General features: G+C 37.1%; 1 protein-coding gene across 10 annotated transcripts in view; it reads left to right on the forward strand.

Moving 5' to 3' along the window:
* The window catches only part of LOC106836112 (zinc finger protein 345), a 37100-nt gene extending 17144 nt beyond the window's left edge, over positions 1 to 19956 (forward strand). For all 10 annotated transcript variants that reach the window (XM_014848733.3, XM_070498982.1, XM_014848734.3 and 7 more), the window contains one exon: positions 16605 to 19956. In XM_014848733.3, the coding sequence (XP_014704219.3) occupies positions 16605 to 18358 (1754 nt within the window). In that variant the 3' untranslated portion in view covers positions 18359 to 19956. The remainder of the gene's footprint in view (positions 1 to 16604) is intronic.
* Positions 19957 to 21940: the final 1984 nt, after the last annotated feature.

The following is a 21940-nucleotide window of genomic DNA, read 5'->3' on the forward strand; positions in this document are numbered from 1 at the left end:
AATGTCGATTAAAAAAAAAGACCCAAAACTATATGTTTTCACCAAGAAACCGATTATGAATATGAAGACACACATAGATTAAAAATAAAGGGATGGCAAAAGATGTACTATGCTTATACAAATCAAGAGGAAGCTGGAGTAACTATATTAATTTCAGACAAAGCACACTTCAGAGCGAGGAAAAATTATCTGGGATAAGAGAGGAATTATGTAATGATGAAGCAGTCAGTTCTCTAAGAAAATGTAATAATCTTTAATGTTTATGTGATTAATAACAAAGTGTCAAAATACATCGAGCAAAAACAGATTTTTTTTGGCTTCAAAGAGAAATAGATTGATTAGTGCACTTATTATAGTTGGACCCTTCAACACCACTCATCAGTGATTGACAGATCTAACAGGCAGAAAATCAGTAAGGATATAGTTCAGTTAAACAGCATCACCAATCAAGTGGATCTAATTGACATCTCTAGCGCACTTCATCTAACAAAAGCAGATACACATTCTTCTCAATCTCACATGGAACATTCACCAAGATAGACCTCATTGTGGGTCATAAAGCCCACCTTAACAAGTTTAAAAGAACAGAAGTCATACAAACAATCCTCTCAGATCGTAATAGAATTAAACTAGAAATTAATAACAGACAGCTGGAAAATCCCCCAATACTAAGAGATTAAACAACACACTTCTAAATAACATGGATCCCAGAAGAAGTCTCAAGAGAAATAAAAAAATATTTTAAATGAAAGGAAAGTGAAAATACAACATCAAAATTTGTGGGATGCTGTGAAAGCAATGCTTAGAGGGAAATTTACAGCATTAAATGCATATTAGAAAAGAAGAAAGATTTAAAATCAATGATGTAAGCTTCCACTGTAGGAAACTAAAAAAAAAGCAAATTATATTGCAAGTAAGCAAAGGAAAAGAAATAACTAACATTAGAGAAGAAGGCGCTGAAATTGAAAACAGGAAGAGTAGATAAAATCAATGAAATCAAAAGAAAGTTCTTTGAAAAGATCAATAATATTAATAATCCACTAGTAGAGCTAACTAAAAAAAAATGTATGGGAGAGAGGAAGTTACTAATATCAGAAATGAAAGAGGGGCTATCCTTACTGATCCCATGGACATTAGAAAGATAATAAATGAATGTAGTGAACAACTCTTAGCCCACAAATTTGATAACTTAGATGAGATGGACCAATTCCTTAAAAGGCACAATCTACCAAAACTCACGCAAGGAGAAATAGATTACCAAAACATGCCTAGATCTATTAGAGAAATTGAGTCAATGATTAATTATCTTCCAAAACAGAACGCAGCAGGCCCATATTGTCTCACAGCTGAAGTATACCAGACATTTAAGGAACAAATGATACCAATTCTCTGCAATCTGTTCCAGAAAATAGAAACAGAGGGAACACTTGCTGACTCATTTTATGAGGCCAGCATTACCTAACACAGGTATTACAAGAAAGGAAAACTACAGGGGCCGGCCCCATGGCCAAGTGGTTAAGTTTGCACGCTCTGCTGCAGCAGCCCAGGGTTTTGCTGGTTCAGATCCTGGGCCTGGACGTGGCACCGCTCGTCAGGCCACGTTGAGGCAGTGTCCCACATGCCACAACTAGAAGGACTCACAACTAAGATATACAACTGTGTACCAGGGGAGATTAGGGGAGACAAAGCAGAAAAAAAAAAAAAAAAAAAAAGATTGGCGACAGTTGTTAGCTCAGGTGCCAATCTTTAAAAAAAAAAGAAAAGGGGAAAACTACAGACAAATATCTCTCATGAATGTAGATGGAAAATCCTCCAACAAAAGTGAAATGCAACAATGTTTTAAAAGAATTCTACACCATGACCAGATGGAATTCATTCCACTTATGCAAGGCTGGTTCATTATTTGAAAATCAGTTAATGTAATCCATCATGTTAACACACTAAAGAAGAAAAAGCATATGATCATATCAATAGATGCAGAAATAGAATTTTACAAACTGAACACCTATTCATGATGAAACCTTTCACAAACTAGTAATAGAAGGAAACTTCCTCAACTAGAAAAAGAATATCTATGGGGGAAAAAAACCCTACAGAGAGGATCCTGGGAAGTTGGCAGAGTAGGAAGCCTCAGGAATCTGTCTCCCCACCTAGATAACAATCACACTGGCAGAATCTGATATAACTATTTTGGGAATCTTTCAGCTTCCAGGGGAAGACTTGGATGGTAAATTGTGGTTAATTTCTGTTCTTAGCATAGTAGCAACTGTTCATCCCCCAGCCACATGATAGGCAGCTGTGCACATGTTCTTGGAGCAGCTTGCACACATCTTGGGAGAGCCAGAGTGTACAAAAAGAACCCTAACTCCCAAATATTGGGATCTGTGCTCTGATTGCTGATTGCTGGTGTTGGTCACAGAGGTGCAGAGAGGGAGTGGCCGTTGTTGTTGGACTTTCCCTGATTGCTGCAAGCCCTTCCCCTTAAGGCTGAAGTGCTTTCCAGGGGAATTAAAGGGCCAGTGCTCTCTTTTTCCTCACATTCATTTTTCTGTTTTTCCCATTTTGGGAACCAGAAATTAAAGATTAGGGACATTCAAAAATGACTGCATATAGGGGGAAAATTAGAAAGTGACCATGCATGCCCAGAGAAGAGCTCAGAAAAGACCTGAGAGGACCTTAAGTTTCCACCTTAGGCTGATCCTTAATACAGACACAGCCCACAACAATGAAAACAGTAGCAAAAATCAGCAAACCTTGGGGAAGGGTGAGAATCTGATTTCCAGTTACCACATTATTAGATTCCAATGTCCAGTGTTCAACAAAAAAGTCAGAAAACATAAAGAAACAGAAAAGTATGGCCCATTCAAAAGAAAAAAGATAAATCAACAGAAACTGTTCCTGAAACCTGATTATACTAGACAAAGACTTTAGAACACCTGTCTTAAAGATGCTCAAACAATTAAAGGAAGATGTGGAGAAAGACAAGAAAATGATATATGAACAAAATGGAAATATCCATAAAGAATTAGAAAACCTATAAAGAAACCAAGAAGAAATTCTGGAGCTGAAAAGTACAATAACTCAAATGAAAAATTCACCAGAGGGATTCAAAGAGATTTGAGCAGGGCAGAAGAATCAGCCAACTTTAAGATAGGCCAATGGAAATTATTGACTCTGAGTAACAGAAAGAAAAAGATTCACAGAAAATGAACAGACCCTAAAGGACCTGTGGGACACCACCAGGCGGCCAAATATATGCATTGTGAGAGTTGTAGAAGGAGAAGAGAAAGAGACAGAATATTTGAAGAAGTAATGGCTGAAAAGTTCCCAAATTTGCTAGGAGACATAAATGTAAACATACAAGAAGCTCACCAAACTGTAAGTAGGACAAACTCAAAGAGACCCACACCAAGATGCATTATAGTCAAACTTTAAAAAACCAAGGACAAAGAGAGAGTCTTGAAAGCAGCAAGAAAGGAGCAAATCATTACACACAAGGCATCCTCAATAAGATTATCAGATTTCTCATCAGAAACTTTAGAGGTCAGAAGGCAGTGGGCAGAGTGCTAGAAGATAACAGCTGTCAACCAAGAATCCTATATCTGACAAAACTCTCCTTTAAAAGTGAGGGAGAAGTTAATAAGACTTTTTCAAGTAAAAGCTGAGTGAGCTTGTGACCACTATACCTGCTCTGCAAGAAATCCTTAAGGGAGTCCTGCAAGGTGAAATGGAAGGACACTAAACAGTAATGAAGCTGTATGGAGAAATACAAAACTCAATAAAGGTAAATACGTGGGCAATTATAAAAGCTAGTATTATTGTAACTGCACTTTTTGTTTTCTGTATGATTTAAGAGACTAATACAGTTAAAGAAAAAAGAAATTAGTCTACAACCTAGTAGTATTGTAACTTTGATTTGTAACTCCAAATCTTGTATTCTACATAATTTAAGAGCCTAATGCATTTAAAAGGATTATTAGTGTATGTTTTGGGGCACAAGATGTATGAAGATGAAATTTTGTGACATCAACAATCAAAGAGGGTGGGGACTGAGATGTCAAGAAGTCTAGTTTTCGTATGTTATTGAAATTAAGCTGGTATAAATTCACATTAGAGTGTTATAACTTGAGGATGTTAAACGCATTCTCTTTGGTAACCACAAAGAAAATAGCTAAAGGATATACACAAAAGGAAATGAGAAACAAATTTAAACATTTCTCTAATTTCTCTAAAAGAAACGAAAAGAACAAGATGACAACAGTAATGCAGGAAATGAGGGACAAGAAAACTATAATGCATATAGAAAACAGCCAAGTGTCAGAAATAAGTCTCTTCTTATCAGTAATTACTTTAAATGTAAAGAGATTAAACTCTCCAAACACAGATTGGCCAAGCTCTCCAAAGGACAGAGATTGGCAGAATGGATAAAAATATAATCAAACTGTATACTGTCTATAAGAGACTGACCTTATAGCCAAAGACACAAATATATTGGAAGTAAAAGGATAGAAAAAAGATAAGTGCAAAACTGTAGGGCTCCGACTTCCTGATTTCAAAACTACCTGACTTCAAGCCTTCCTATAAAACTACAGTGATCAAGACAATTGGTATTGTTGAAAGAGTAAACACATCAGTGGAATTAAATAGAGAGCCCAGAAATAAACTCACAGAGATATACGCAACTAATCTTTGACAAGTGAGCGAAGGTAATCCAATGGAGAAAGGATAGTCTTTTCAACAAACATTGCTGGAACAACTGGACATCCACATACGAAAAAAAGAAAGAATCTGGACACTGACCTTACACCTTGCACAGAAATTAACTCAAAATTGGTTGTTGTCTTAATGTAAAATGCAAAATTACAGAACTCCTAAAAGTTAACAGAGAAGAAAATCTAGGTAACCTTTGGTTGGGAATGAGTTTTTCTATAGAACACCAAAAACACAAAAAGCATAATCATGAACAAAAATAGTTAAAAGTTCATCTTCGTTAAAATTAAGAACTTCTGCTGTGTGAAAGACAGTTATGAGAATGAAAAGAAAAGCGACAGGTTGGGGGGAAAATCTTTTTTTTTTTTTAAGATTTTATTTTTCCTTTTTCTCCCCAAAGCCCCCTGGTACATAGTTGTGTATTTTTAGTTGTGGGTCCTTCTAGTTGTGGTATGTGGGCTGCCCCCTCAGCATGGTTTGATGAGCAGTGCCATGTCCATACCCAGGATCTGAACTGGCAAAACCCCAGGCCACCAAAGCTGAGCGCACAAACTTAACCACTCAGCCACGGGGCCAGCCCCAATAATAAGCCCACTAATAATCCTTTATAAAACAGATCCAGTGAGGGGCTGGCCCCGTGGCCGAGTGGTTAAGTTCGCGCGCTCCGCTGCAGGCGGCCCAGTGTTTCGTTAGTTCGAATCCTGGGCACGGACATGGCACTGCTCATCAGACCACGCTGAGGCAGCGTCCCACATGCCGCAACTAGAAGAACCCACAACGAAGAATACACAACTATGTACCGGGGAACTTTGGGGAGGAAAAGGAAAAAATAAAATCTTTAAAAAAAAAAAAAAAAAACAGATCCAGTGAGAAGATGGTGGCGCAGGGGGACGCTGAACTCACCTCCTTCTGTGAACGCAACAAATTTACAACTACTCTTGGAACAATTACCCCTGAGAGAGAACTGAAAACTGGAAAAAAGAAACTCCCATGCATCTCGCCCAGTGGTGTAGTGGTTAAGTTTGAAGACTCCACTTCAGCAGCCTGAGGTTTGTGAGTTCCAATCCCTGGTGCAGACCTACACACTGGTCATCAAGTCATGCTGTGGCAGCATCCCACATACAAAATAGAGGAAGATAGCCACAGATGTTAGCTCAGGGCCAATCTTCGTCTCACACACAAAAAAGAACCCCCATGACAAGGGGCAGTGCACACTGAGGTGGAAGAGGCAGAAATTCCTTTCTGGAGAGAGAAATACCACCTTTTAGGTGCAGCACTTCATGGCTGGCCAGGAGCAATCCTAAGGTATGAAGCCTTCCCTGGAGGAGAGAGGGATCTGAGCTGGGGAGCATTACCACAATAAGCAGCTTTTGGACTCAGCACAACCAAGACAAGTGTCATAATATCTGGCTATTAACTACAATAGGGAACAACCCCAGAAAAACCAACAGACATAAGGGGATAAAAAGCCTGCTCTTAAAGGGCCCATGCCCAAATTAACCCATTTCAGAAAGCAATGTAAAATCACCAGAAAGAAAGGAGCACAGTCATTTGGTGAAAAGAGACTCACTTGATAGGCTTTGTGCACATCTCAGTGAGAGGTGAGACCTCACCAGGCTGGGACCACTTCCCCAAGGACTGAGATATTGGTGGCAGCTATTATTGTGACCCAGTTCAGGCATGCTGACACAGATGCTGGCAGATGCTATTGGAGTTCTTCCCCTGGCCTGGTAGACCAGGGGTCTACCCCACTCACCACAGCATTGATTTAAACCAGCTCAGCCTGGGCAGGCAGCCTGCCCTAGGGACTGACCCCACACAACAGCAAGCCCTTGGGCAACTTGTGGACCCATATAGCCAGGGTTCCTGGAACCTCTACAGCTAAGCAAGTGGCTCCGACTCTGTGGGACAGGGCATGCATGAGAGACAGGCCTGTGTTGATGGAATGTGTGTGGCCTCTGCAGCAGGGTAACATGGTCTGCTTCACTGGGTTGGGGTATGCGCATGGGGCAGGACTGGGTTGACGAGGTGTGTGGCCCTGCAGGTGGTGGGGCTTGGCAGCTGCAGCAGACTTGTGTTTCTCAAACAGCCACATAGAGGATTGGCTCCACCTTCCAAAACCTGAAACAATTGGGTGCTCCCATGCCTGAGGCTGGCCCCACCCAGCTGCAATCCTGAGAGAGCTGACAAAGGCCTTACAGGCTGGAGGCCTACAGCAATTGTAAGCCCCTGAGCCTAGCAAGCAGCCACTCTGGGGGCCTACTCAATAGAAAAACTGCAATAGGAATATGCTATTAGACCTTGCTGCCAACTGTGCTGGGGCTCCCCATGCCTGATAAAGTGACTAAAGGGACCATAGCAGCTACATGCAGCTGAGCATTTCAACCAGCTGGCCAGGGGGACAGCCTAACCTCCCCAGGAACCTACAACAAGTGCAACCCTGCCACAACGGAAAGACACAGCCCACACAGGGGACACTCCTGGAATATTTGGAACTGATGATGAGAGGAAGCAGACTGCTGGGCCTCATAACGCATGTCTTACTAAGGCCACCTGTCCAAGATTGGGAGGTGTTGCTTACCTACCTTAATACATAGGTATAAACACAGAAAAAGAGGCAATGTGAGGAGACAAAGGAGTACATTCCAAGTAAGGGAACAGGACAAAACTACCAAAAAACTAAGCAAAACAGATAAACAATCTACCTGACAGTGCAAACTAATAGTCATAAGGATGCTCACTGATCCTGGGAGATGAATGGATGAACTCAGTGAAAACTTCAACAAAGAATTGGAAAATATAAAAAGAACCAATTAGAAATGAATAATTCAGTACTGCAAGTGAAAAATTCACTAGAGGGACTCAATAGTGGAGTAGATAATACAGAAGAATGGATCAGTGAGCTGGATGAAAGACTAGAGAAAATGACCCAAGCTGAATAGATAAAAGAAAACAGAATTTAAAAGAACAAAGAGAGTCTAAGGGAACTCTGGGACAACATCAAGTGCACTAACATCTGCATTATAGGCATCCCAGAAGGAAAAGAGAGAGACAAAGGGAGAATCTACTTGAAGAAATAATAGCTGAAAACTTTCCTAACCTGAGGAAGGAAACAGATGTCTAGATACAGGAAACACAGCACTAAATAAGATAAACCCAAAGAGGCCCACACCACGACACAGTATAATTAAATTGTCAAGAATCAAAGATAAAGAGAGAATCCTAAAAGCTGCAAGAGAGAGGAAACAAGTTGCATACAAAGGAAACCCTATAAGGCTATCAGCTACCTTCTCAGCAGAAACCTTATAGGCCAGAAGGGTGTGGCACAACATATTTAAAGTACTGAAAGGAAGAAACGTACAGCCAAGATTGCTCTACCCAGCAAGGTTATCATTCAGAATGGAAAGACATATAAAGAGTTTCCCAGACAAGCAAAAACTAAACGAGTTTATCACCAAGAAACTAGCCTTACCAGAAATGCTAAAGGGACTTAAGTGGAAAAAAGAAGACCACTAGGGAATCAGAAAATTGTCCCTAACCACCCCCCCCCCCAAATAAAATCACTGGTAAAGGCAACTCTACAGTAAAGGTAGCAGATTAATCACCTATGCAGCTAATATGAAGGTCAAAAGACAAAAGTACTGAAATTATCTGTTTCTCTGATAAGAGGGCAATGGAAACACACACACACACAAAAGAGGTTAGGTATGATAGCAAGAAGATAAAATGTGGGAGGAGGTGAGTAAAAGAGTAGAGCTTTTAGCAAGAGGTCAAACAAAAGAGACCATCAACTTAATATAGATTGCTATAAATGTAGGTTATTATATATGAACCTCATGGTAATCACAAACCAGAACCCTGTAATAAATACACAAAAAAATAAGAGAAAGGAACCCAAAATAATACTAAAGAAAGCCATCAGACCACAAGGGAAGAGAGCAAGAGAAGAAGAAACGAATAGAGAACTACTAAAACACCCAGAGAAAAAGTAAGAAAATATCAACAAGTACATTCTTATCAATAGCCACTTTAAATGTCAATGGAATAAATGCTTCAATCAAAAGGCATAAAGTGGCTGATTGGATTAAAAAACAAGACCCATATTTATGCTGCATACATGAGACACACTTCAGACTTAAAGGTACTCACAAATTCAAAGTGAAGGGATGGAAAAAGATACTCCCTGAAAATGGCAATGAAAAGAAAGCAATACTTAAATGAGGTAAAATAGACTTTAAAACAAAAACTGTAACGAGACAAAGAAGGTCACTACATAATGATAAAGGGAACAATCCAACAAGAGGATATAAGTCTTGCAAATATCTATGCACCCAACACAGGAGCACCTAAGTATATAAAGCAATTATTAACAGACATAAAAGGAGAAATAGACAGTAACATAATAATGGTAGGGGACTTTAACACTTCACTTACACCAATGGATAGATCATTCAAACAGATGATCAATAAGGAAACATTGGGCTTAAATGACACATTAGACCAGATGGACTTAGTAGATATATACAGAACATTCCATCCAAAAACTACAGAATACACATTCTTTTCAAAAGCACATGGAACATTTTCCAGGATAGATCACATATTTGGCCAAAAAACAAGTCTCAGTAAATTTAAGAAGATTGAAATAATACCAAGCATCTTTTCTGACCACAACTGTATGAAACCAGAAATCAACTACAGGAAGAGACTTAGAAAAGCCATAAATATGTGGAGATTAAACAATATGCTACTGAACAACAATTGGGTCAATGAAGAAATCAAAGGAGAAATCAAAAGATTCCTAGAGACAAATGAAAATGAAAATATGACATGCCAGAATTTATAGGATACAGCAAAAGCAGTTTTAAGAGAGAAGTTTATAGCAATACAGACCTACCTCAACAAACAAGAAAAATCTCAAATAATCTAACAGTACACCTCAAAGAACTAGAAAAAGAACAAACAAATCCCAAAATCAGTAGAAGGAAGGAAATAAAAATCAGAGCAGAAATAAATAAAATAGAGGCTAAAAAAATAGGAAAAAAATCAATGAATCCAAGAGCTGGTTCTTTGAAAAGATAAACAAAATTGATAAACCTTAGCTAGATTCACCAAGAAAAAAAGAGAGAAGGCTCAAATAAATAAAATCAGAAATGAAAGAGAAGAAATTATGACACCTCAGAAATACAAAAGACTATAGGAGAATACTATGAAAAGCTAAATGCCAACAAATTGCATAGTCTAGGAGAAATGGATAAATTCTTAGAATCATACGACCTTCCAAAACAATCAAGAAGAAATAGAGAATTAAATAGACCAATCACCAGTAAGGAGACTGAAACAGTAATCAAAAACCCCCCAAAAAATAAAAGTCCAGGACCAGACAACGTCCATGGGGAATTCTACCAAACATTCAAAGAAGACATAATACCTATCTTTCTCAAACTCTTAAAAAAATTGAAGAGGTGGAGAAGCTTCCCAACTCATTCTACAAAGCCAACATTACCCTGATACCAAAACCAGACAAGGACAATGCAAAAAAGGAAAATTACAGGCCAGTGTCACTAGTGAACATCAATGCACAAATCCTCAACAAAATAGTATCAAATCAAATACAACAATACATTTAAAAGGTCACACACCATGATTAAGTGGGATTTATTCCAGGGATGGTTCAACATCCACAAATCATCAACATGATACATCACGTTAACAAAATGAAGAATAAAAACCACATCATCATCTCAATAGATGCAGAGAAAGCAATGAGAAGATACAGCATCCATTTATGATAAAACCTCTGAATGACATATGTGACAAACCCACAGCTAATATCATTCTCAATGGAGAAAAACTGAAAGCTATCCCTCTAAGAACAGGAGCCAGACAAGGGTGCCCACTCTCACCACTCTTACTTAACATAGTGTTGGAAGTCCTAGCCAGAGCAGTTAGGCAAGAAAAAGAAATAAAAAGGATCCAAATTGGAAAGGAAAAAGTGAAACTGTCACTATTTGCAGATGATGTGATTTAATGTATAGAAAACCCTAAAGAATCCACCAAAAATCTTTTAAAAATAATAAATGAATATGGTAAAATTGCAAGATAAAAAATCAACATAAAAATCAGTTGTGTTTCTATACACTAACAACAAAGTAGCAGAAAGAGAAACTAAGAATACAATCCCATTTACAATTGCAACAAAAGGATAAAATACCTAGGAATAAATTTAAGCAAAGAAGTGAAAGACCTGTATACTGAAAACTATAAAACATTGTTGAAACAGATTGAAGAAGACACAAAGAAAGGGAAAGATATTCCATGCTCTTGGATTGGAAGAATTAACATAGTTAAAATGTCCGTACTTCCTCAAGCAATCTACAGATTCAATACAATCCCTATCAAAGTTCCAATGACTTTTCCCACAGAAATAAAAGAAATTTATGTGAAATTTTATGTAGAATTTATGTGAAAAAGCAAAAGACCCTGAATAGCCAAAGGAATCCTGAGAAAATATAACAAAGCTGGAAGTATCACACTCCCTGATTTCAAAATATACTACAAAGCTACGGTAATGAAAACAGCATGGCACTAGCACAAAAACAAACTCACAGATCAATGGAACAGAACTGAGAGCCCAGAAATAAACCTGTGAACAGCTAATTTTTGACAAGGGCCCCAAGAACATACAATGGAGAAGGGAAAGTCTCTTCAATGAATGGTGTTGGGAAAACTGGACAGCCACAAGCAAAAGAATAAAAGTAGACCATTATCTTTCTCCATACACAAAAATTAACTCAAAATGGATTAAAGACTTGAATGTAAGACATGAAACCATGAATCTTCTAGAAGAAAACTGAGGCAGTACACTCTTCAACATCAGTCTTAGCAGCATATTTTCAAGTACTATGTCTGACTGGATGAGGGAAACAAAAGAAAAAATAAACAAATGGGAGCACATCAAACTAAAAAGCTTCCGCACAGCAAAGGAAACCATCAACAAAATGAAAAGACAGCCTAACAATGGGGAGAAGGTATTTGCAAACGATATATATGATAAGGAGTTAATATCCAAAATATATGAAGAACTCATATGTCTCCACAACAAAAAAAACTAACAGCCCAATTAAAAAATGGGCAAAAGATCTGAAGGGACATTTCTCCAAAGAAGATATACAGATAGCAAACAGGCACATGAAAAGATTTTCACCATCACTAATTATCAGGGAAATGCAAATCAAAACGACAATGAGATATCATCTTATGCCTGTCAGAATGGCTATAATTAACATGACAGGAAACAAGTGTGGAGAGGATGTGGAGAAAAGGGAACTCTCATACAACACTATGCGAGTGCAAACTGGTGCAGCCACTATGGAAAACAGTATGGAGACTCCTCAGAAAATTAAGAATCGAACTACCATGTGATCCATCTGTTTCACTGCTGGGTATTTATCCAAACATGAAACACGAATGCATAAAGATACATGCACCCCTATGTTCACTGCAGAATTATTCACAACAGCCAAGACTTGGAAACAACCTAAGTGTCCATCAAGGGACAAATGGATAAACAAGATGTGTATATATACACAATGGAATACTACTCAGCCATAAAAAAGGATGAAATCTGGCCATTCTGACAACATGGATGCACCTTGAGGGTATTATGCTAAGGGAAATAAATCATATGGAGAAAGTCAAATATCGTATGTTCTCACTTATAAGTAGAAGATAACAACAACAGCAAACACACACATAGAAACAGAGATTGGATTGGTGGCTACCAGAGAGGAAGAGGGGAAGAAGGAGGGCAAAAGGGGTAATTAGGCACATGTGTATGGCGATGGATTTTAATTAGTCTTTGGCTGGTGAACATGATGTAATCTACACAAAAATCTAAATATAATGATGTATGCCTGAAATTTATGATTTTATAAACCAATGTTACTGCAATAAAAAATAAAATAGGGGCCAGCCCAGTGGCACAGTGGTTAAATTCACACACTCCTCTTCAGCAGCCTGGGCTTTGTGGGTTCAGATCCTGTGTATGGACCTACACACTGCTCGTCAGGCTATGCTGTGGCAGTGTCCCACATACAAAATAGAGGAAGACTGGCACACACGTTAGCTCAGGGACAATCTTCCTCAAGCAAAAAGAGGAAGATTGTTAACAGATGTTAGCTCAGGGCTGATCTTCCTCACCAAAAAAATTAAAGTAAAATAAAATTGAATTTCCAGTAAAAAGAATCTGCAAAACAAATATCTCATAAAGGACTTATATCCAAAATATACAGAGAATTCTTAAAACTGAACATGAGAAAACAACCCAATTTAAAAGTGGTCAAGTGATCTGTACAGATACCTCACCAGAGAATGTAACCTGATGGGAAATAAGTATATGAAAAGATGCTCAGCATCATATGTCATTAGGGGATTGGAAAACAAAACACCATGAGATTTAACTACACATCTATTAGAAGGACTAAATCGGAAATGCTGACAGCTCCAAATGCTGTAAAATATGTGGGGTAACATGAACTCTCTTTTATTGCTGGTGGGAATGCAAAATGGTACAGCCACTTTGGCAGACAGTTTAACAGTTTATTACAAAACTAAACATAGTTTTACTATTTGATCCAGCAGTTGTGCTCCTAGATATCTGCCCAAATAAATGGAAAACTTTTGTCTACACAGAAATCTGTACACAAATGTTTATAGAAGCTTTGTTCATAATTGCCAAAACTTGGAAGCAACCAAGATGTCCTTCAGTCAGTGAATGGATAAATAAAATGTGGTACATCCATACCATGGAATATTATTCAGCAGTGACAAGAAATAAGCTATCAAGCCATGAAAAGACATGAGGGAACCTTAAATACTCAGCATATTGCTAAGTGAAGGAAGACAGTTTGAAAAGTCTACAAACTTTATGAGTCCAGCTGTATGACATTCTGCAAAAGGCAAATGATAGACTCAGTAAAACCATCAGTGCTTGCCAGGATTTGGGGAGCGAGGAGGAATGACTAGGTGGGGTACAGGGGAGTTTTAGGTAAACTATTCTGTATGATACTGTAATGGTGAATACATGACATTATGCATTTGGCAAAACCCATAGAACTTTGTAACACAAAGAGTGAACCCTAATGGCAACTGTTGACTTTAGTAGTAATAATGTTTCAATATGGTTTCATCAACTGTAACAAATGTACCATACCAACGCGAGACATTAGGGTAGTAATCATAACAGAAAATGGGGGGGCGGGCAAGGAAAGGGGACATGTGGGACCTTTCTGGACTTTTGTTCAGTTTTTTGGTAAGCCTAAAAGTCCTCTAAGAAATAAAATGTATTAATTAAAATAAAAGATAAACAATAGTATGAGTTCATACCAATACGTCCAATTTAAATTCTGAACTGCAGGCTTTTTATTTAACTTTTTAAAATCTTACATCTGCATCTATTTTCTCTCATGCCAGGAGTCCCAGTTGTCATGGCACTAAGAGTGATAGAACATCACACTTATTTTATCCCACATCATACACACATCCCTATAAAGTAAGAAGATCAGCACTACCACCAACAATATGATAATCAAAACAGTTTGAGATAATTACTTTGGCAGTTCTTTTTTTCCCCCATGTAGTGTGTATCTCAGTCAAATTACTGTGTTTGGAAGTTATGTGAAATAGTTTCCTGTTATGGGTATGCCACCAATTGTAGATGCTGGATTTTTTTATTCAGTGTTTTCAATTTTTAAGCTATGCTTTCTTATAATTTAATTTTGCTTTATAATTACATAAAATATTTATTTAGCTCCAAAGTCAAATCTACAAAGCAAGTTATGTTGAAAGAAGTCTGACTTCTATCCCTGCCCCCTCCACCTATTCCTTCCCCACTCTGTAACTATGGGGTCATCCCTGCCTTTTAAAAATAATGGCAAATGTGTATTATATATCCATACTTCCTCTCCATCCTAAGATGAAAAGCATAAGTATACGTACTTTTGTCTATATCTTTTTACAGTTAACAATGTATTTTAAACAGCACTCCATATTAATATAAAAGTATATTCCCTTTTTAAACTGTTGCATAGTACTCCATGATGTGGATATACTATGAATTACTCAACCAGCCCCCTACAAGTGGATAATTGGGTTATTTTTAATTTTTTGCTGTAACAAAATTGTGCTTCAGTGAAAACCTTATGCATGAGAATTTTTGAAATTTTCCTAGTGCTGTTTTGGGATAGATTTCACATAAGTCATGTTGCTAGACCAAAACATATCTAATTGTGCTAAATATTGCCACATTCCCTTTCATAGGGTTGGTATTCATTCATATTCATACTGGCAGTGTATGAGAGTACCAGTTTCCTTCAGCCTTGCCAACAGACTTTGATGTCACATTTGGAAATTCACTATTGTAAGAGGTGAGAAATAGCACCTCAGTGTAACTTTTTTAAACTGCTTTATTAAGACAATTCACATACCATACAATTCACCCATTTATAGTAGACAAATTGATGACTTTTAGTATATTCATAGTCTTGTATAGCTACCACCACTGTCAATTTTAGAACATTTTCATCACCCCAACACGAAACCCAATATCCAGTAAAAGCCATTTCTTATTTTCCTCCAACGCCCCGCCCTGTGCAACTACTAATCTTTCTGTCTCTATAGATTTGCCCATTCTGGACAACTCATATAAATGGAATTATATAATATGTGCTCTTTTGTGACTGGCTTCTTTCACTAAGCATATTATTTTCAAAGCTTACACATGTTGTGGCATGTATCAGTATTTCTTTTTGTGGCCAAATATTTCATTGTATGGACATACCACAATTTATTTATCCATTCATCAGTTAATGGACATTTGAGTTGTTTCTACTTTTTGCTTATTATGAATAATAATGTGAACATTGTTTACAAGTTTTTATATGGACACATTTTCAATTCTATTGGGCATATATCATGAGAGGGATTTGGGGTTATTTTGGACATTTCTGTTGGGTATATAACTAGGAGTGAAATTGCTGTATAATATGGCAACTCTATATTTACCCTTTGAGGAACTGCAAAACTGTTTTCCAAAGCACCTGTACCATTTTACATTCCCATCAGCAATGTATGAGAGTTCCAGTTTCTCTATATCCTCCATGTTCTCCATATTGTCACCTTTCTGGAGTTTTAATTTGCGTTTATCTTAAAAAGTTGAGTATACTTTCATTTGGTGAAAAGCCATTTACATTTTTTATCAACTGTCCGTTTCTCTAGTCCATTTTTATATAATGTTGGTAGTCTTTTTCTTTCATCTATTTTTAGAAACTTTATGTATTAGGGATATTGCACCTTCACAAATATTTTTTTCCCAGTTTGTCATTTTACTTACCTTATCGTGTTTTTGACGTGCTAACCTTTTTTTTTTTTCTTCTTTAAATGTAATGTGGACATTTTTATCAAGTTATGATTAGGAACGTTTTCCCCATTCCTAGGTTACAGAAGAAGTCACTAAAGTTTTATTCTAATTATTTGTATGTTTTCACTTCTGTAAATGTGGATCTCTGGTCCATTTGGAATTTATCTGGCTGTATGATGAGGAATTAATGCAATTTTATCTGTTTCCTGTATGTTTATCCTTATGTTTATCACTTCATTGATTAAAAAGGGTCCATCTTTTCCCTACTTAGTTGAGCTGCCAGCTTTATTGTGTACTAAATTTGCAGTTATAATTGTGTCTGTTTCTGGATTTTTCTTTTCTTCTACATTGGTTCCATTGACATTTTATGAGTATGAATATAATATTCAGTTAGAATCTAACATTTCTAGCTTAGAAGTTTCATTTTTCAAGCAGTATGAAAATAGCATTTGTTTACTTTCTTGTTATCTTACAGACTTAGGATCCAGGTGTAAGAGCAAGAACCTCTCATCAAAAAGAGAAATTTATGAAATAGAATCATCTCAATGGGAAATAATAGAACAACTTGCAAGCCATAAGCGTGAGTGTAAAAGTTTTCAAGATGATAGGGAATGCAAAGACCAGTTTGAAAGCCAATTAGGAAATAAAGAGGAACTTCTCAGGCAATTAGTCATCACTTATGAAGAAATTCCCAATTTTAGCCAGACCGATACATCCCTTACATTAAAACAGAGAATTCATTCTATTGAGAAATCTTATGAATGTAAAGCATGTAGAAAATACTTCATCCATGGCTTTCAATTGACTGAACATCAGAAAATTCATTCTGATGAAAAGTTCTATGAATGTAAAGTATGTGGAAAGGCCTTTATTCGAGGCTCACAACTTACTTACCATCAGAGAGTTCATGTTGCTAAGAAACCATCTGAATGTAAGGAATGTGGAAAAGCCTTTATTTGTGCCTCGCAACTTACTTATCATCAAAGAATTCATACAGGGGAAAAGCCTTATGAATGTAGAGAGTGTGGGAAGGCCTTTATTCGTGGCTCTCATCTTACCCAGCATCAAAGAATTCATACTGGTGAAAGATCATATGAATGTTATGAATGTGGGAAGGCCTTTTTTCGTGGCTCTCAACTTACTTACCATCAGAGAGTTCATACCTCAGAGAAACCCTATCAATGTAAGGAATGTGGAAAGGCCTTTATTCGTGGCTCCCAACTTACTGAGCATCAGAGAATCCATACTGGTGAGAAACCCTACGAATGTAAGAAATGTGGGAAAGCCTTTAGTTATGGCTCACAGCTTACTCTACATAATAGACTTCATACTGGTGAAAAACCCTATAAATGTAAAGATTGTGAGATGGCCTTTATTCGTGGCTCACAACTTACGGAACATCAGAGGATCCATACAGGTAGGAAACCACATGAATGTAAGCAATGTGGAAAGGCCTTTAACTATGGCTCACAGCTTCTTCGACATCAGAGGATTCATACTGGTGAGAAACCCTATGAATGTCAAGAATGTGGGAAATCATTTATTCGTGGCTCACAACTTACTGAACATGAAAAAATTCACACTGGTGAAAAACCCTTCGAATGTAAGGAATGTGGGAAAGCTTTTATTCGTGGCTCACATCTTACTCAGCACCAGAGGATTCATACTGGTGAAAAACCCTATGAATGTAAAGAGTGTGGTAAGGCCTTTATTTATGGCTCGCAGTTGACTCAACATCAAAGAATTCATACAGGTGAGAATCCCTATGAATGTAAGCAGTGTGGGAAGATCTTTATTTGTGCCTCACAACTTACTCTACATCAGATTTTTCATACTGGTAAGAAAGCATATGAATGTGAGGAATGTGGTAAGGCTTTTATTCGTGGCTCACAGCTAATTTACCATAAGAGAGTTCATACTGGCGAGAAGCCCTATGAATGTAATGAATGTGGGAAAGCATTTATTCGTGGTTCACATCTTACTCAGCACCAGAGAATTCATACTGGTGAGAAACCATACAAATGTAATGACTGTGGGAAGGCCTTTAATCGTGGCTCACAACTTACTCAACATCAGAGAATTCATTCTGGTGAGAAGCCTTATAAATGTAATGAATGTGGTAAGGACTTTAGACGTCATTCACACCTTATGCAACATCATAAACTTCATAATGGAGAAAAGCTGCACCAAAATCTTAATTTAGTAAATCCTCTACCCGTCTGCCCATGACATTCAGCTTTGGAATATTAGACACTTCAGGTTGTGAATGTGGGAATCCTTTTTTAATTTTCATTCATAAGTAATTCACTTTCAGAGAATTCACAGTAAGAAAGGCTAGATTAATATAAATGCAGAATTACCTTTCATCTTATTTCAATCTTTGTTAGACATAAGTGAATTCATTACAAGAGCACAACCCTAAAATGTAGGGTTCTCTTGTTCAGCATCATTCTCTTGTCCAGCATCACCTGAGCTCCACCATTTACTGTGTGCGTGTGTTCCTTTGGGGAAGTTTCTTAACCTCTGTGTGCTTTAGTTTACTCATTTATAAAACATTAATATCATATATCTCATCTTAGTGTTCTGCAATTTAAAGGAGTAAATACAGTTAAAGCCTTAAAGCAATGTGTAATACATTGTTTATGCTTAATAAATGTTAGCTATTATTGTAAACATTTTTATTTGGTACTTTAAACACATACTATTACAAAATTCAAATGAGAGGGAGATGTAAAAAATAACAATACATAAGGTAATCTTTTTGTCACTTTTACTAAGCATCAGATAAACCATTTTGGAACAAAAGTGTCTAATATTATTAATGTGAGGTTATACCTTGTTCTAAATCATAAAATTCTTACCAGAAGGGAACCCTAAGGAAAAAAGTATTTGGCTGTTACAAATAAAGTTGCTTATGAACATTTGTCTATAGGTTTTTGTGTGAAAGTAAATTTTCATTTCTCTGGTATAAATTCCTAGCAGTGCAGTTTCTGACTCTTATAATAAATGTATGTTTTCTCTTATAAAAAATGGACAAATTATTTTTTCAAAGTGGCTTTACCATTTTACATTCCCACCAGGAACATGTGAATGACCCAGTTTCTCTGCATCTAGCATTTGGTTGTTGTCACCACTTTTTATCTTAGCCATTCTGATTGGTGTGTGGTGATGTCTCTTTGTGGTTTTAATTTGCATTTCCCTAATGGCTAATGATACTGAACACCTTTTCATGTGCTTATTTGCCATCTGTATATCCATCTTGGTGAAATGCCTTTCCGTATCTTTTACTCATTTTTGAACTGTAGAGGCATACCTTAGAGATATTGCAGGTTTGGTTCCAGACCACTGCAGTAAAGCAAATATTGCAATGAAGCAAGTCATGTGAATTCTGGGGTTTCCCGGTGCATACAAAAGTTATGTTTAGGGGCCTGCCTGGTGGTGCAGTAGTTAAGTTCATGTGCTTCTCTTCAGCAGTCCAGGGTTTCCTGGGTCAGATCCCAGGTATGGACCTCCACACCGCTTATCACACCATTCTGTGGCAGACGTCCCACATATAAAATAGAGGAAGATGGGCACAGATGTTAGCTCAGGGCTGATCTTCCTTGGGGGAAAAAAAGTTATGTTTACACTATACTGTAGTCTATTAAGTGTGCAGTAGCATTATGTCTAAAAAAACAAGGTACGTACCTTAATTTTAAAATATTGCTAAAAAGTACTAACCATCATCTGAACCTTCAGTGAGTCATCATCTTTTTGCTGGTGTAGTGTCTTGTAAGAAAAAAAGCAACATCTGCAAATCATAATAAAGTGAAGTACAATAAAATGAAGTATGCTTGTATATTTTTTTACTTTCGGGTTTTGAAAGTGTGCTTTCTATATTCTAGATGATACTAGTCCTTTGTTGAGTATGTGGTTTGCAAATATTTTTCCACAGGGCATAGCTTAGCTTTTCATCCTTTTAACAGGGTCTTTTGAAGAGCAGAAGTTTTCAGTTTTGATAAGTTCTAGTTTATCAGTTTTTCATTTCATGGATCTCGCTTTTGATATCAAACCTAAGGAGTCCTTGACTAGCCTTGGGTCCCAAAGATTTTCTCTTATGTGTTTGCATAAAGTTTTCATGGTTTTATGTTTTACATTTGTCTATGATCCATTTTGAGTTAACTTTTTGTGTACATTGTATACTTTAGCTTGATATTCTTGTTTGTTTTGGCTTATGGATGTCCAATTATTCCAGCACCATTTGTTGAAAAGAATATCTTTCCTCCATTGAATTTCTTTTGCATCTTTGTCAAAAATCCATTGAATATATTTGTGTACATCTATTTCTGGGTTTTCTGTTCTATTCCATTGACCTGTGTCTATCTCTCTGCCAATACCACCCTGTCTTGATTATTGTTACTCTATAGGATGTCTTAATGTTGGGTAGAGTGATTCTCCCCACTTTATTATTTTTCAAAATTTATTTAGCTATTCTAGGTCTTTTGCTATTTCATATAATTTCTAGAATAAACTTACCTATATCTACAAAAAAAAGCTTACTGAAATTTTAATAGGAATTCAATTTGGGGATAATTGACATCTTTACTATCTGAGTCTTCCAATCCATGAACATGGTATGCCCGTCCATTTTTAGGTATTTATTGAGGGTTTAATTGTGTTCTCCAAAACGTTCAAGTCCTAACTCTCAGTACCTGTCAATGTGACCTTATTTGAAAATAATGGTCTTTGCAGATGTAATCAAGTTAAAATGAGGTCATATTGGATTAGAGCAGGCACTACTCTAGTGATTGGTGTCCTTATAAGAAGAGGGAAATATGGATACAAACATAGGAAAGGCCATGTGATATCAGAGACAGAGGTTGGAATGATGTCTTTATAAGCCAGGGAGCACCAAGGATTACTGGTAACCACCAGAAACTGGAAGGGGCAAGAAGGGATCCTTCCCTAGAGCCTTCAGAAAGAGCATGGTCCTCCCAATACTGTGATTCTGCACATCTGTCCCCGAGAACTGTAAGAAAATAGATTTTTCTTGTTTTAAAATCCTAAGAAACATTCAATCTTTCACCATTAAGGATGTCAGTAGGTTTTATGTAGATGCTGTTTTTTAAAATGAAAGAGTTCTCCTCTGTTCCTTAGGGGTTCTTTTTTTATTTATTTTTATTTATTTTTATTTTTTTTGAGGAAGATTAGCCCTGAGCTAACATCTGCTGCCAATCCTCCTCTTTTTGCTGAGGAAGACTGGCCCTAAGCTAACATCCATGCCCATCTTCCTCTACTTTCTGTGTGGGATGCCTACCTCAGCATGGCTTGCCAAGCAGTGCCATGTCCGCACCTGGGATCCAAACTGGTGAACCCCGGGCCTCTGAAGCAGAACTTGTACACTTAACCACTGTGCCACCAGGCCAGCCCCAGGAGGTTCTTTTTTTAAAAAAAAATCATATATGGATGTTAGATTTTATCAAATGCTTTTTCTGCAGCAATCAACATGATCATAAGATTTTTCTTCTTCAACTTGTTGATATGGTGGATTACCTTGATTGATTTTTGAATGTCAAACCAGTCTTGTATACTTGAAATAAATCCCACTCAGTCATGTTATATAATTTATTGTTGCAATTGATTTGCTAACATTTTGCTGAGGGTTTTTCTGTCTAAGATTAAGAGAGATATTCTGCCATTTTCTTTTCTTTCTTTTTTTGTCTTTGTCTGGTTTTGGTATCAGTGTAATAGTGGCCTCATAAAATTAGTTGGGAAGTGTTCCTCTGTTTTCTGGAAGAAGTTGTATAAAATTTGTGTTCATTCTTCAAATAT

The sequence above is a fragment of the Equus asinus genome, chromosome 26 (genome assembly GCF_041296235.1).
Source record: "Equus asinus isolate D_3611 breed Donkey chromosome 26, EquAss-T2T_v2, whole genome shotgun sequence".
In the NCBI taxonomy this organism is placed as follows: domain Eukaryota; kingdom Metazoa; phylum Chordata; class Mammalia; order Perissodactyla; family Equidae; genus Equus; species Equus asinus.